The sequence below is a fragment of the Rhipicephalus microplus genome, chromosome 6 (genome assembly GCF_043290135.1).
Source record: "Rhipicephalus microplus isolate Deutch F79 chromosome 6, USDA_Rmic, whole genome shotgun sequence".
In the NCBI taxonomy this organism is placed as follows: domain Eukaryota; kingdom Metazoa; phylum Arthropoda; class Arachnida; order Ixodida; family Ixodidae; genus Rhipicephalus; species Rhipicephalus microplus.
The window spans coordinates 184,660,695-184,677,865 of NC_134705.1; the positions used below are offsets into that span (position 1 = coordinate 184,660,695).

A 17,171-nucleotide genomic window follows, 5' to 3' on the forward strand; every position below is an offset into this window, starting at 1 on the left:
CTCTATCGACGAACTCGCAAAAACAAGAGGCGCAGCGTTGTCCATGTTTTCGAGAGCAAATCGCCAGCCCGCACGACTTTCGGCGTACAATAAATGTTATGGGATTCATGCACAACAAAAGCCCTGGCGAATTCTGTACGCTTCGGAAATTTCGACCACCTGGGGCTCTTTAACGTGCACCTGAATCTGAGCACACGTGCCTACAACGTTTCCGCCTCCATCGGAAATGCAGCCGCCGATGCCGGGATTCGATCCCGCGACCTACTGGTCAGCAGCCGAGTACCTTATCCACTAGACCAGCGCGGCGGAGCAAGCTCAAAGCTAAACTACGTGCGAGAAGTACGCGCTCAAGAGGCGGCATGAACTAACCGAAAGGTTGTTAAAGTTGTCGCGACGGACGCCCCGAGCCGGCTTCTCTTATATGGCAGACCTCCGAATCCTGTACACCATAAAATTGACACCGTCAAAACAAAATGCTGCCTTTCGGCTGCGATACCGCGTAGACTCAATCCGATAGGACCGATGCTGTCCAGGGGTTATCTACAACGATAATACGTATTTACGGCAACGGTGTCGTAATATTACTCGTGTGCGGCAAACACGGCGTTAATCCTTCGTTCGAGCCAGCGCGCATGTTAGCAATCAGTTTCGCCCGTCCGAACGGTGCCGCACGCCAACTTAAGGAATGTTTATCTCAAAACTGACTTTGATACCGACAAATGCCATCGCACACAAGGTCACGTTCACAGTCAGGTGTTATGCCTAGGTGGAGAGGTTTTAACTAAACATAGAACTGGTTACATATCTATCACGGCTTGAGTATGACGTGGGTGGGCTCTGTGGGGTGCGACGACGTCTAGAGAATGGCGGGATAAAGCTAATCTGCCTAATAAGATTAGTGCCGAATTAAAGTGCGTGGGAATGCGTTAGTGCGCAGGCACTCAAAGCACCGCTGCTTTACAGTCTCCGAACACCTAGCGGCTGATACCCGTGGCGAACCGTGTAAAAAAAGCGTAAACAACAAGCGTGAGTGTTGAAGAAACCCGGCACCAGTTGTCGCATTGTCTGTTCAGTGGTGACCACTGTTAGGGTGAACAAAGTTTTTTGAACCTCCTTGGTGTGAACGCGCGAGCGGGTGGCCAACACCACTGTCAATGCCGCGTAAAAGTCATCGCCGCAAATATTGCGCATGCGCAGCATGTATCTATGATGTGGTGCGTGTGGTAGAAAGAGTGTATCGCAGTGCACATGCTGCGCATTTGCAGTGTTTCCAACAATACCTGTTACGTGGTAGTGTTTGTGCCTTCTGCCACGTGATCGCATGTTCACCCAAACATGTAATCGTATAGCCCCACTAGGAGCGTGATAACTAAAAGGCTGTCCCTAGCCCGGGATTCAAAAGCGCATGGAAATGTGCATTAATATAGAGTTGACATTATGCGGTGAGAAGTTGAGATTATTGGCGAAAGAAAGAAATAGGGGACGCTTAAGCATCGTTTTTTAACTACTGCAGAGATTCGTGGCCGTCTGCGCCAAAGGATGCCGCCAAAGACTGGTGGGTAAGTAGGGCATCATTTTTTTAGTTAAAACAAACTAGGCTGTTTGGCAAGATGACCACAGAACTACCGGCCTTTAACCTTGGCTCCGGCGGGGAACACACCACTTGCAAGAATGCTTGTTTGCGCGGTCCCAACTGCGAAGTGTGGCAGCTTGGGCTAGGTGGTATGACATGACGATAGTTATAGCGCGGGAACAGAACGACGACAAGAAGGACACTTCTCGTCTCTGTGTCATCGTTCTGTTCTCGCGCCCAACTTTGAAAGCGGCAAGCTGCGTAAGAGAATACTGCGAATTTCGATGTCCTTGCTAATTATAGTTAAAGTGGAAAGGTGAGTACCAGCGCATATAGCGGCAACGTGAAACAACTGAAGAACGGGAGCTTGAGTGAGCTGATAGCCGGGCGGAGGAAGCCGAACGCCGCCAGCGATGGTCTTTAGAGGCAGCAATGGACGCCTCATGCTCGACTTCGGCGATGGCTTCGGAAACAAATGAAGCGGCAGTAGCGAGTGCCTGCAGTACAGAACGTTGGTGCACGGCCACTGGTTGGACCAGCCATATGATTAGGTGGGTAAACTGTACTTCGACTACGAGGGTGGGGTAAACAAGCATATATGCGAAGTGATTTAGCTCAATTTTTTTCGAGGCAGGACAAGATGATGCGGGGACACAGGTGCTAACCTTGAACAACAGCAAACAAAAAAAAACAATTGCATCTGGTTGACACGTATTCGTACGTTTAACCGACACTTAAGCATGCACAGATACGTTTTCATCGAGCAAGACATGTTCTTTGTTTGTCAGAGATAGTGACGGAGTACTGACACAACCGTTAGCCAGCCCACGGATAGTATTCGATTCTACGATAAATCTAGTGCATTCATTGAGGTGCCCACAAACAATGGGACATTCATCAAAAAGCGGATTGCACTGACGCGCTAAATCACTTCACTTATGGTGCACCAACCAGGCCGGAAGTCAGCCCTTACTAAAAACAAGCATTATCAAGTACACCAAATTCTCGCTTGCATAACTGAGCTAGCCGAGCTAAGGCACAGGTATTCTTCTCATTATGCGTGATAGGTGTTGCGGACAGTTACAGTGGTGAACTACGCCAACGAAATCGGTTGTTGCTTCGGAGAATGCGTTGGCGTTGCAAAATGAAATTCATGCCTTGCAAGCATAGCGACATAAAAAGCTATAGAATATACATGGCGCGGTGGTAAAATATATGTTCTTCGAAGGCCGCAAAGGTCTCGTACTCTAGGAAGCAAGTTTAATTGGAAAAGTATTAGGTGCGCTTTTAGAGACGAAGGGCAACTGCTGGAATTCATGGTAGGGGTGCCCGTGAGAACATTTATGCCAACTGTTTACATAGAAGGCAGGGCGTTCAGGTTGTTGGTATTGATCGACATTTATTTTGTAAGCACTATAGGCACGTACGTAAGACGAGTGAAAGAGCCAGGACAAGCGCTACTTCAAACTGAAATTTTAATAGAGGAGTACACCAAACGCATATAGGCGTAACCACCAGAAGGAAAAACAAATGAAAACTAGACAAGATTAAAGGAACAATCGAAAAAAGCCATGGTATCACTATGCAGATTACATTAGCGCCAACACGTGTCCAGAACGTATGCTCCTGGAAGGACCTAATCCGGCGCATATGCTCGAGTCTTTACTTAGTCCGTACCAAGTGAAAACTTTGTTAGACATCATGCCGATAGCGTCTGCAAAAGCCCGAAGGGGTGCATTATGTGACTATCTTATGCGCACACTCCGAAAAGTGCAGTTCCTTGCTTGTCAAGGCAATCTAGGAGAACTAACCACAATAAAATCAACCCACTTCATCTGAGCAACGTCGACAATTAGCCTAGAGTCAACATCCGAGTCCTGATGTTTCAGTCATACTGTCGAGGCCGCTGAGGTGAAGACAGATGATTTTATAGTGGTTAGTGCTCACTCGATTGCCTTGACAAGCAAGTAGCTGCACTTTTCGGAGTGTGCGCATAAAGCAGTGACATAATGAGCCCCTTCGCAATTTTGCAGACGCTATCTGCGTTATGTCTAACAAAGTGCGCACTTAGCCCCGTTTCACCGCATATGCTCTGGACACGTGTTGGTGCTAATGTACTCTGCATATGGTACCAAGACTTTTTTTATTGTTCTTTAATCTTGTCTAGTTTTCATTGTTTATTCTTCTGGTGGCTACCCCTATATATATTTGGTGCTCCCTTCTATAAAAATTTTAGTTCAAAGTAGAGCTTGACCTATGTCCTTCACTCGTCTTACGTACGTGCCTTTAGCGCTTACAAAAGCTATAAAACTATTTGCAATCGCCCTTATGCTGCCAGTGTGGTTGACGTTACCAGTAAAGCAAGCAGAATTATTCTGAACATGCTCTCGGAAGAGATTGGTTTCACACGAACCACTGGGTTCCCATAGCGAAGAAAAAAAAATCAAATTTTAGTTGTACTCAGTAGCTGCAGTGCCAAAGAATACCGCTGACTTCGTTGAGGTGGGCTAGTTGGTGCATAATTTTTTAAAAAAAAAAACGTGGCTGATTCCCTTATATATGAGTTGGTGTAGCACCAAAGTGAAATGCGTCTTTCAAGAGGTGGTTGAGCGCTTATTGCGCATTGTTTCAGCAGCAGCAACAAATTGTTGCGAAATAATGGTAGGAGCTGCAAGCAGCTCCAAACTTGCAGCGCACACCTCACGCAGGGAGCACGCACGAAATTGGAGTACAAAGGAAGAGCGCGGGCTAACAACTGTCACAGCTCAACACTCGAAGCGCATTGTTCAAACGGAGAGAAAGAGGCACGAAACGAGCGCGCAAGTATATACAGTAAAAGAGCGAATAAATGTCGCAATTCATCCTGCGTCGTATGTCAGCAGCGCTATCCTTTCGTAAACGCGGCTGTGGCAGCGTGTGATGTGACCTTCGTCATCCCCCGAACCGAGTTTGATAAGCGCGCGTGCAGGAGAGACCATGCTCCGTGGGGTCGACGCTTCGTGAAGGCGATGACCTGCAGAGCACGCCCAACGGGAGCCTGTCGCGCCATTTCGCCAATGATGACGAAAACGCTCTAACGTTTTGAAGCTCCGAGGATCGTCAAATAGCGTATGTTGTATATAAATGGTTTTCCCTTAACATTCCAAACAACGTACGCTCTGTGGCGTAGTGGTTAGAACCGCGCACTGGGAATCGAGAGGTTGCTGGTTCAATTTCGCGCCACGTATACTTGCTTTCTGGTTTTGTGCTTTGCAATCTCTTAGTATATATTTTATAACGTCACTTCCATGACGGAAGTACGCTAGCGAAGCCATGGTAGATCCTTCAATAAAACACTTTTATCTTTTAAAAAACAGCGCAAAAACACAACGAAATAAGGTGACAGTAGGATGGACGCTGACTGCCAGCTGTATTTTTTATCGACGAAACCAAGATTATGTCGGTACACGCAAGAAGGAAAAGCGATTAGATTACAATTCTCAGTCATGTGCGTGACGTCAAATAGCTGATTTCTTTTTCAAACAGATCAAGCGACGGAGCGCCTGCACATAGATCGCCCCATTGGTGGGTGGCAAAGCCTCCAATAGCCTAAACAGTGTTGCAGTTTATTCGATGGCTAACAAGAAGGATAACATGTTTATAAGGTGTGTTATTGCGATACGTGTTTTTTTACTCATACTAGTCGAAGTCTTCGTCATTTATTTTTCTCTCTTCCTCATCTTCTTTCCTCTTTTTCCCTTCTAATCTTTGTTTCCTCTGTTTCTTCCCTCCTCCTGAAAGAGTGAGCAGGCGTTGTGCCCGTCCAGGTGGCAGTTGCCAGCTTGCTCTCTCCCTCTTTCCTCTGTGTTCTTGTGTATCTGTGTATGCAAATCAAATAATAATAATAATAATAACCACAGACAGACAGACAGACAGAGGACGGATGTATAGATGAGCGGACGGACAGAAATACGAGCGGGCGGGTGGGATCAAAATACGTTAAGTCTGCTAAGAAATCCAACACGTTTGAAATGACTAATGGAGCTTGCATATCACATCGCTAACCAAAAATTGTGTGTAGACTTACTTTTATGCTGTCTGCGGCAGCACGACTCAAGTAGGACGAAAAATACAAGTAGCACACCTACTCGTATATTTGGAGTTTGGTAGTATAGCTCAGCGTTGGGCCATTTATGGCAGTTTTTGATTTTCTTGAGGGGTGTGCTAAAAAAAATTGTAAGGACTCTGTGTAAATTCCAAAGTGTTGATGGCGTATGCTTGTGGCCATTTGATTACGGTCAGCTTTTTTTTTTACTATCCTTGTGAAATAGCGCACGAACTGATTGTGTGCTCTCTTTTTTTTACCTCGAGTCGCAGCGAGACACCCAACTATTCTGTTTCCGTTTCACTTGTGTTCGTATTCTCACACTAAGTGCATTTTTCTGACGACATCAGTGCTTTAACGCTCATAAGGCTCATTTAACCTCACGCGTGAGGGGTGAGATGCCACAGCTGACGCAGGGAGTGAACACGGGTCACCGCGAATATGAGCATGGATATGAGACATGAAGGACTCTCGTCTTGAGCTGCGTCGCCCACAGACACATGTTCCTGTCGTTAACGTCCGCATGCTGCATTCAATTGTGGTCCGTAGTTTTTCTAAGCTCACAAATTTAAGCAAATGACATTTAGTAATAACAGAAATATTGTACGACCGCCAACTCACGAGGTGCACACATATAAGTAGACGCAACTCTTTTAAGTAGAACACCCGCGCGCACACTTCCGTACACGCGCACACACACAACATGTACCTAACGAAGTACGTCTGTGGCGGGTGTGAAAGGGCTTGAATTTTAGTCACACAAAAGGTGGCTACAGAAAGATCGAGACAACTGGAGATTGAAAGAAGATTCTGAACGAAGCCCTCTCTCGAAGTGAGGCTTCACCCCGTGCTTAAGTGACTCAATATATAAAGAAGGGAACTTCAGTTCGACCGTTTATGTGCTTTGTAACCTGGCACGAAAGAACGCTACCAGGCGAAGCAACCAAACAACGAACAACGGCCAGCTTATTGAACCCCGCATCGGCCTTTTCTGCCAGGCGCGGCATATGCCCTATTGAGTGCTCCTTCCTGTCGACGCCCCTCTCTGAGTCACGCTTATCTGAATGAATCGACGCACAAAATGCGAAACAGGAAGAAGACTATTACGAGCATCAGCTCATTGAGACGTCCCCGGTAGGCGGCGTTTAAGTCTCTGTTTGGGCTACACGTCACGAATAACGGACGATGTGTGGTCTCTTAAGAAGTTGGCATTCCTCCCACTGACGAGCGTTCAGAGAGAGAGGTCAATCAAATGTCTACTCACCCAGTAAATATTTCTCTGAGACCACCCCGCCATTCCCAACATAGACCTTGATTCAAGGGCGAAAGATGGATGCCCAGTAGTGGACCCGTATTAGTCGGCTGAACCGGAAGATGAGTAGTTCTCACCGACCTTTTATTTTCTGGCATTTATGAAAGACGCTAGCACCGCGAAGCTTCGTCTTTATTCATACCTCGTAAAATGTGTAAGGTAGATTTGTTTAGAAAAATTTATTTACAGCATGTACAGAACACAAAGGCTTCATACCATTCCAGTAACAGGGCATATACACTTCGGCACATCTATATTTCATGACTAACATCACTACGTTACAGTGAAGACATTTGCTCTAATATACATGACAATCTTGGCATATATGTACACAAGAACTCAATGCGATATCATGATACAATGGTATAACGATACAATAGATGCAATGAAACACGATATGCAACAAATGAAATCATATAAAACAACTCAACGGGCGCTGCTTAGCACCAAGTCGGTCGAAAAATGAGTTGTATCTTTTCATGTTCCACCTCGACGAAAGCGCACGACCAATGCCGCAGAAACTTGTGTTTAGAAAAAGTTGTTAACAATTTAGAGTACTAGGTACTCTACTATGGGAGAGCTGAAAGCCGTCCCGAGTATCTATTGTGGTCACATCGAGGATGGAACCCAGCGCAAAAGACCACACATTTAGGGATTCTTTCGAGGTGTTCATCTTTTGGCGCTGGTAAGTGTTGACACGTTCTTCCTAGGTGTTCGTCTTTTGGCGCTGGTAAGTCTGACACATTCTTCCTAGGCATTTATATTTTGGGTCTGGTAAGTCTACCTTAAAAAGGAAGCAACTCACCCAAGCAGAAGTTTTATAATAAAATGTGGCGAGTTTCGAAGCGTTGAGATCGTATGTGCCAACTGAATAATCGTGTCTTGATCACTTACCGGTTGGCAGAGTAATGATAACTGTTCCTTGTATATACAAATACCTTGTTAAAGTTCGTCTGGTGTATGATTGTGTTATTTTTGTTTTTTCTTGCAGGGAACTCATTAACATGGACGTCGCTCAAGCATGTGAATCCCAATGAAGATTCAGTTTTTCCGATTCAATGCAGAATTTGCGCATGCCACCACCTAGTGGAAGACAGCGTCAGTGTTAGCAAAAATAAACGATAATCTGTAAGTAGAGTAATTTGTCATAAAGTAATTCAAGAGTAAACTGTCATAATAAACCATCCCCATTAACCGATATAAACACTACAATAAACCATCACTATTATTGACTGTCTAAAGAATCCCATATCTAGCACAGAATTGGCGTATCCCATGGTTCTTTATTACTTTATATCTGCTAGATATATAACTTCATAGCAGCAAGTAAACACTGTTTTTTTATATGCGTGCGGAAATTATATAGAACCGATACATGAGTTTCATTCTATAAGGAACGCTTTGTTATACGGATAACTTTTGCTTTCTACTCTGGCGCATGCATTCGTGGCAATGCAAATTGTGATATACAAGGTCAGTGCCAAATTTTGTCAGAAATAATATTTAAGAATGGTTTATTCAAAATTAGTTGACATTATTTTAAGAACATTTAAATGTACTCTGCTCCTCGTCCAATGCACTGTTGACAACGCTTCAATGAGAACCTCATTCGGAGAGGTCGTCTAAGATGTTTTTACCGTCTTCAGTTTTTATGCAGAATTCCTTTCGGGGTTCAAATGAATCATTGGGAACAAAACTTGGCCCCGTATCTGCATGTTACACTGCAAATGCCGTCGAAAGACTATAGTCTTGCGTCTTGAGAGAGTGAACAAAACGTTTATTTGATGTTCTGCGAAGGAAAATCGGTGAATGGTATTCTGGAGTCACTGCGTTAGAGTGACTCAAGCGTGCAGTGCAGGAAAAAGGTTGAGCGGAGGCGAACGAGCGCATCAAGTTACGTCACACGTGAGGCATGAGCACTATCTGGCAGTTATCCTGAAAAACGAAGCGCGCGTGTCTTCTGCGCCCGTCTCGGAGGTGATAAGATGTAGAACGCAAGGCGACGGGTGGGTGCCACCACCGTGTCGTCGTAGAAAAGCGTTGGAAACACTTGCCTTTTCGTGCAAGCGTTGCATGGTCAGCGCAACGTGATAAACGATATGGTCCTTAGAATTACTTGTGTATGGCTTTTCTAGTAAGAGACACACATACAGAAAATTGACGTGTTGTTATGGTGCCTCAGATATGCGCAATAATTGCTTTTTAAATGACAATCTCACAAGTATGAACGCCGAATCTTAAGCAATATTGGTGGGCGCTGCGATTGGGGTCGGCAGTTTGGAGTATCGTTTGGCCACTTTGGTGCTGTTTAGGGTACTGTTAAGGGTGTACAAACAGACAGCTGGACAGACAGACAGACAGACAACAGACCGACAGCCAGACAGACCAAAACTTTTGAGACGAAGGTCCCCAAGAACGACTATCGTCTTTAAAAATGAGCAGTGGCTTAGTTAGGTTATATTTGATATACGTAGCACGAGCTATGGTTGAACGGATGGACTCACGAGCCACAGATGGACGGATTAAGGGATGAACCACGGATGGACGGATGAGCCTTAGACGGATGGATGGACGAACAACAGGTTGGCGGTTGGACGGACGAATGAACCCCGGAGTGACGGGCGGATGGCCGACCACGGTACGACAGATGTACGGACTAGTGGGCGAGTTTCTCACGTGGGTAAAGCGCCCGCCCAGTAGCGACACGTCACTCCAAGAGCAGCCCGCCATTCGGCGCGCCAGCTGTGCGCCTTGTGACACCACTGCTGCTCCTCGCGCTTGCGCAATACTGCTCACCGTAACCCACACGAAATTACTCAACCTCGGCCAGTGTACTTTACGATACAAACATTTTGGTGGTGCTAAACCGAGGCCTAAAGTTGGGTATACACCCAGCATGCAGCTTGGAACCGTCAGCGTAGTCTGAATCCTCCTTCCTCTTACTCGTAAGGACTTCTGGCACCATTTCCGTGCTGACTTTCGTCATTGAAAAATCATTCGTTAAAACATGATGAACCGTTGATTTGGGGTATACCCCTTTTCCAGGATCGTCCGAGTTTCCCGAGATCATCCAAGTCAATTTAGAGACACAACCGGTGTCACCACTGGAAGGAAAGCATATTTTGGGTGTAAATTGTGTGCGCAATAACGGGTCAAGTAGCATTCTTTTGGTGAGAACAAGGTGAGTCTAAGAATGTCATTAACTTGCAATTCACTCTTTATGTCATTTATTTAGATGCTTCAAACTGAGTCCTGTAAAATCGTAATGCATTTACAAGTAGCTATAAGCATTTCGACGACAGCGTGAGTACGCTTTTTTGCGTACTCCTCAAATATTCATGTTTTAGAAAAAAATATTTCTATATTAAAATTCAATGTAAAATCTCAAAAGTCAAGCATCGGACTGTCTTACGAGTGCATACCTTGGCCGATGGAAAGAAAAATATTGTACTATATGCACACATTTCGTGTGCTTATGGTGCATTTGACTTCTTGAAATTTTGGCATTATCAATTTACAATTAAAAATAAGATTGTTCGCATTTGCGAATTGTCTATTCGACGCGTAGGTCAAATCGAAGTGGATTTGGTCTCTCCGTCGCTCCAACGGAATAGGATAGGATGCAATTAGGTTACGTCATCTTAGAGATTTCCCGTTGCCCGCACACCCCTAAAACGAGAACGTGCGCGGTGAACTTCCAGGAACGGCCTCGAATCTGCACTCGCCGAAAAAAGCGTGCAAGTTTATCGCTTATGAACATTGTTTTATTCTTTCCTAAACCGAAACACATGCAACCTACGCAGGTCCGTTCGCACAAGTGCTGCCCGCCATGTACCGTCTTCAGAAAACAATGGCTCCCTCATTGTGGCCGTGGCTCCTTTGACCATTGTATCAAGATGCAAAAGGAAACTGTGAGCACAATGCATTCATGTGATGGCGCCAACTGTATTGCCGAAGAGGTATGCACGGCAAGGCAAGATATTGTTTCCTTTAAAGCACTACGCACGTTCGTGCGAGAAGTATTTTGAGTGGCCAAGAGGGCAATATACTTAATTCAGCGGATCAACAGCTTATTGAATGTAATCGAACTGCTTCGAAAAATAGCAGTCAGAGACGTGTTTTATCATGGTATAATGTGAACCATCTACGGAAAGTAAATGTAGAACAAAAACAGTTATGAATTTTCGAGCTGCTACCGTCGCTGCCTTTCTCACGTTGACATTCTCTATAGGTAAGCACTGGATACCTGGCATCGCTTGTTTAGGATTTTATTTCTCCATTTTATAGACTCAATTCTTATGTCTGCAATCAACGTTTGTTCAAAATACATATTTATAAATCTCCTTGACACTGCGTTTGAGTAAGGAATGTTCCAGATAGATAAGCATTTGAGAGGGTTGAACACTTTGGCCGTCTACGCATGCTCTTCATGTCCTTCTTGAGAATATTCTATGTTCCGATGTTACGTGATTCACGCATTTCACTTTTCGATATGAGTATTTTCTGAAATGTACTATCTTAGAAAGTGAGTAACAGAATTAAACATACATAATCTGAATGGAGAGGATTAGCGACAAGTTAGAAGTATTTAAGCGTGCTATCATCGAAATAGCTATTCCTTGTTGTAGTGGACGTTTGCTGCATTCTCACTTCAGTTTCTTTTTCCCTAGCGGCTGCTCAGTGGCGCCTACGGTGCTACAGAAAGCCGAGGGCCGGTTACTGCTACGGGAGGCTTCTCAGGTGGTTCTACGACCACAAAACGAGGCAATGCAGGATGTTCACATACAGCGGTTGCTTCGGCAACTACAATAGGTTTTCGACCGAACAAGAATGCCTGCAAGTTTGTTCGTGTAAGTGTTGACATTTCATAGCCAATGGGGAAGGGGGGTAGGGGGTCGTTTTTGTCTCCTCTTGTACGCGCAGGCATCGAACTATATGGCTTGCTGTTTGTACCCTGAATCTCCACCACTGGTGAGGCATGTGCGGCTTCATTAGAGTCGACCTCTGTCTGCCACATGTTGATAATTTCTACAGATCAGGAAGTTGTGCGAATGATGACGATATTCTCAGATGGCAAAGAAGAATAAGCAAGTGCAGGTAACAATATTTGCGACTTCTAAAAAGATAAAATGGTGGAAAGATGACAGAGTACAGGAGACAAGTGCTCTTTTTGCGTTTGCTTGCGTCTCTGGCAGTAGTTTTACTTCACAAACAAACCTGACGTAGCCAGCAGGGGCGGGGAATTAAGGAATGTTGGCTAAGTCAACCTCCCCCTCCTCCCAAATTTTCTTTCACATTCACATGTGCACATATGCATGCACGGACACAAACACACGCATGAATATCCATTAAACATGTAAAAGCTCTACTTCCATCCCCCCCCGTGCACACGCAATCATGAATAGAAAACATTTCTGGCTTCGCTACTGAGAAGTAAAAATATTAACTGTGACGTATAACCTCCCATCCTTTCAAGAACTTTCTTGCCAACTCACCCTTATGTGTGTGCAGAGTTGGTTAAGTATCGATGTGGGTTTTGTTGAAGGAAAGTTTTTTCATGATGCCAGTGCGTTGTGGTTGTTGTGATGACATTGTTATTGTCACAACTTTGCAGAGTAATTTTCGTCTGATATGTTTCAGCATGCACTTTCGTATATGCATAAATAACCCGTTTATAAAAAAACATTAAGTTGGTGCTTCGGGCTCTAGTTTAAACAGGCCTGCGTACTTTCTAACAGAGAGCGAATCGGCAGTACCGTCACATGAAAGAATCGCAACATCCCTAGCATCAAAGTCTTAGGAATAGCGATAATATTTGGCGGCGATATATCACTTTGCATAGGGTTGTTTTTTTTTTTTGCTTGGGTCACAGTAGTTCGTTTAGATGAGGCGTTGCCATATAACTTCATTACATGGTCTTCAGCTCCGATGCAACTGCTGCGTAACAGTACTGAATGCTGGCTGTATTTAGATGCACACTCAAATTCTAGAGCACAAGATAACAAGAAACCAAATAACTGGATGAAACATACGCAATATAAGTTGAGTTAGAGTAACCTTACGCTTATCCTAACACTTAATATAACCTAATCTAACAGTTTTAACAAGTGAAAAGTTAAAATATGTAAGCGTTGCATTCTTCTACATCCTAGAAATTAGCAGCTAGACTATTTCATATTTATGCAATCACACGGAAGCACTCGCAACATACGCGTCGGAAACTAACGAGTGTAGATCGCTTCGGTATTTTGTACCATGCACTATTATTCTGGTGTCCTGGTAGTTACGTACGGGTAATGAAAGTCTATCATCTCTGTTATAGTTTGACTTTCTGGACACATGCGTTAGGCGCTGCTTTGCGTTCTCGTTTTTTACTTTAGCACTTTCTCCCTCTCTATTATTTTTCTCCCCTTTCCCCTGCGCTCTTTTAAGGTAGCAGACCAGATTTAACGTGGCTATCCTCCCTGCCTTCTCTTTGCTTTCTCTCTCTCTGCTTCACTGCTACCCTTATATGAGGCCTCGTACAAAGCGTTAACAGTGAACTCAATTATGACGACGAAATTGCCCCGCCACGGTGGTCTAGTGGCTAAGGTACTCGGCTGCTGACCCGCAGGTCGTGGGATCGAATCCCGGCTGTGGCGGCTGCATTTCCGATGGAGGCGGAAATGTTGTAGGCCCGTGTGCTCAGATTTGGGTGCACGTTAAAGAAACCCAGGTGGTCAAAATTTCCGGAGCCCTCCACTACGGCGTCTCTCATAATCGAATAGTGGTTTTGTGACGTTAAACCCCACAAATCAATCAAGCTATGACGACGAAATTATGATGCCCCTTCCCTTATAACATAGAGCAGGTGGTCAGGCAGTGCAACCAAGCCGACCTCTCCATACGCCCTTGCTATCTTGAAAACGTTTCTCTCCACTTTCGTTTTCGTTCCAGCAAGACGACGTTCCCAGCCAGTCTGCGGCATGGGTCCGGAAATGGGGATGTGCAAATCCTCCGTTCCGATGTGGTATTTCGACGCCGGCATGGGCGTCTGTCGCGGATTCGTCTACAGTGGTTGCGGAGGAAACAGCAACAAGTTCTCAACCTGCGAAGAATGTATGAACAGATGCAGTGGCGGTGAGTCCTTTCTTAAATTGCTACTTCATGTGACACTGCTGGTAACATCGAAGATACTGTGAAAGTTTTTACGAAGGGATTTCGGTGCCGCAAGCATGGGCTGTATTCGGGAATTACCGTTTTGGGATACTTAGCAACTAGACTAATACTTATGTAGTAGACTCGTGCTCACAAAAAACGGTCGGGTTTGTGAATTTGACGCAAGACACTATTACGTAACGTCACGATATATAAAAAATCAAAGAAACATTCGCACAAGAGCCCATGTCGATGGCTCCTATTTGCCTCACGTAAAATTTACTATACATCTTTTAGTCTGGGAAATTATTAATCATTAGTTAAATGCTATGTAAACGAGAGTGAGTAACCAATCACGTGTCCACCAATTACGATTGGCTCACGAACGCTGTAATTGAAGTGGTCTGACTAGTTGTGTCTCTTTGTTCCAGTTATTTTTCTAAGAAGCCTCAATTTCTTAACCACCCTCCTGGGTTCAAATTTATAAAACTGTTTGTTCGTAGAGAAACAGCAGTCTTGTGTTCGGTTATCGCTTCCGCCAACAATACACCTTACATCAGGAATATAGGCGTGAATTCTCTTTACGAACACTTTGACGCGATAGCCCAGTAGGACAGACTGTTGGGCTATAGTTGGTCCTATGTGACGCGTCCGCACTGGAGGGGGCGAGTTTGAATCGCAAAGACAAAAGAGCGTGCTTTTGCGTCCGCTTCCTTTCCTTCCAGTTGAGTTCATAACCCTTGCGCTACATGGTTAAGAACGGTGTGAGAATACGAGAGAACAAACAAGTCAAGTCAAGTCAAGTCAAGTCAAGTTTATTAAATAGTTCAGTTGAGTTACATGGTTAGCTTTATTACAGCAGGAGGTCCCTAAGTTTCAGAGAAACTGACAGGGGGACCTCCTATGGCTACATGGATGGAGGAATTACAAAAAATACAGCAATAGTATACGGACTTGTGAGTATTAAGGAATAAGCTTGATTAACAATAAAAATACGATCAATACACAACATAATGGTAATACTCACAATTGAAAAATAACAAGGAACATGAACGAAGAAAACATGAGGATGGGCGCCAGCCCAACAGAATACATCGGTGACTTCAATTTTCTTTGTTTGGTGTTTCTCCTGTTCAGTTCAATTAAACTCAATTTCAATTTATTTACCAGAAAAACAATCTGGAGGGACACTCGGGCAAAAAGCTGTCGCGGCAGGTTGACGCCGTTCTTAACCATGAACCCACACCAACCCTCCCAACTGTCAGTGCCACTGCGCTACACTTGAAACCAAACAACACATAATTTCCGATATGGTTTACTTGGCCTAGTTCTGTTGCTTTGATTGGGTGTATCTAACAAAGTAACGAGCCCTTCGAAGAATTCCCGTCATTTTCTTGATTGATTTGATTGATTTGTGGGGTTTAACGCACCAAAACCACCATATGATTATGAGAGACGCCGTAGTGGAGGGCTCCGGAAATTTAGACCACCTGGGGTTATTTAACGTGCACACAAATCTGAGTACATGGGCCTACAACCTTTCCGCCTCCATCGGAAATGCAGCCGTCACAGGCGGGATTTGATCCTGCGACCTGCTGGTCAGCAGCCGAGTACCTTAACCACTAGACCACCGTGGCGGGGCGCCCGTTATTTCGTGATTACTTTGAGGGTGTTTTCGCAATTTGTGCAAATGCATGCAGGTTGCGCTTGGTTTGAACGAGAAAGTAATTTTATTTATTTTCTATTTATATCAGATTACCACGCCCGAGGAATATGCAAGTTCCTTGCACAAAGATTCACCAAGCAGTTCTACAAGAGGGAGGCCACCAAATCACGCGAGAGTGTACGGTCGTCTGAAAGCAAGGGAAGCCTTAGTTATCCCATTCTAAATCCAGAGGAACCACGAGAAAAAGGCATGGGAGTTTATGCTTCTCCAGGTAGACCTCCTCCGTCGGCTTGGATTCAAGACTCGGCGAATAGTTCAATGCATCCACATGTTTTAATAAAAGGCAGCAGGTAGTCAGCATGGTGCTTCTCACTTATCTAAATAAAATTCTTCCGCGACAAATAAAAATTGTTCTTCCATCGTCAATTTACGTGTCGTCAAAAAAACTTATTTTTTCTTGGGGGGGGGGGAGACGATTAGGATCGGGGGCTTATAGTTCTTGTAATATAAAAAGAACAATAAAACAAAGGTGACATTCTAAAGGAGCACTTCATCGGCAACGCCAGCTGCCGTTTTGGAAATTAGCCTGCTTTGATCTTTCTCGGCGTTGGGATGATAGAGGCTGTGTGGAGGCTCCGACCGAGACGGCTACAAATAATGGTGAGTGACAGATTCTGAACGCGTCGACTGGTGATGAAATGCAATAAAATTTTGTGTGACCCCGCATAATAATTTATGATTTTATCGGTATTTGGAAAGCATGCACTCTTCCTGGCAGGTTTTCATCCAGATTTTCGCGAGTTTTAACGTTGTAATTAACCAAGCACAATCGCCACACATTTCAGTTCTTGCTCAGTTTATTTTATTTAGCTTCTCCCTTCCCCCCCCCAAAAAAAAAACTCGAGAAGGCAGGTGAGGGGACACCAACTTGTCGCGTCCGGGATTATGGCACAAAGGATAGCGCGCCTAACTGCGGATCAGCGGATTTCAGGTTTGAATCGTTAGAGCTACGTGGTGTATCTTTTTTTTACATTAAAAAAGAAACGAAAGGCAGTTTACGGTAAAACAACCATTCCTGTCCGTACCTGTGGTGCAACGTACAACGCGCCTGACTATGGATTGGGAGGTTGAAGGTTTGAGTCCTAGCAGGTTCACTGTACTTTTTCTTTCCTCAATTAACAAACAACAGAAATCCTATTAGGATAAACCTACCTCTCGTCTGCGGTACACGTGGCGCAAAGTATAACGCTTCTGACTACGGATAAGGGGACACACGGTTAGAATCCTGGCAGGTTTGCCCTGTTTTCTTTTTCAACTCCGCTGATAGACAAGCTTACTGACATGTTTTGGCCGCAAATAACACACACGCAACATAGAGGAACACTCAACGACAAGCACT

The 17,171-nt window shown here is 44.6% G+C and overlaps 2 protein-coding genes across 2 annotated transcripts in view; both read left to right on the forward strand.

Annotated features, from left to right (window-relative positions):
- Nucleotides 1-10,763, forward strand: part of LOC142766107 (uncharacterized) — a 92,221-nt gene extending 81,458 nt beyond the window's left edge. The window contains exons 4-6 of the mRNA XM_075867950.1: nt 1,514-1,559; nt 7,961-8,097; nt 10,015-10,763. Of these exons, the coding sequence (XP_075724065.1) occupies nt 1,514-1,559; nt 7,961-8,006 (92 nt within the window). The 3' untranslated portion in view covers nt 8,007-8,097; nt 10,015-10,763. The remainder of the gene's footprint in view (nt 1-1,513; nt 1,560-7,960; nt 8,098-10,014) is intronic.
- Nucleotides 10,764-10,976: 213 nt separating this feature from the next.
- On the forward strand, nt 10,977-16,198 carry LOC119167900 (amblin). Its single transcript, XM_037419382.2, has 4 exons — nt 10,977-11,200; nt 11,640-11,819; nt 13,906-14,088; nt 15,861-16,198. The coding sequence occupies exons 1-4, from the start codon at nt 11,146-11,148 to the stop codon at nt 16,124-16,126; spliced, it is 684 nt and encodes a 227-aa protein (XP_037275279.2). The 5' UTR covers nt 10,977-11,145; the 3' UTR covers nt 16,127-16,198.
- The last annotated feature ends 973 nt before the right edge of the window (nt 16,199-17,171 follow it).

What these genes read in the sequence shown, in the direction of transcription:
- LOC119167900 (XM_037419382.2), top strand. Translation starts at nt 11,146, where the DNA reads ATGAATTTTCGAGCTGCTACCGTCGCTGCCTTTCTCACGTTGACATTC. An exon ending in CACGTTGACATTCTCTATAG is followed by an intron (nt 11,201 to 11,639) that starts GTAAGCACTGGA and finishes CTTTTTCCCTAG; the next exon opens with CGGCTGCTCAGTGGCGCCTA. An exon ending in TATGAACAGATGCAGTGGCG is followed by an intron (nt 14,089 to 15,860) that starts GTGAGTCCTTTC and finishes TATTTATATCAG; the next exon opens with ATTACCACGCCCGAGGAATA.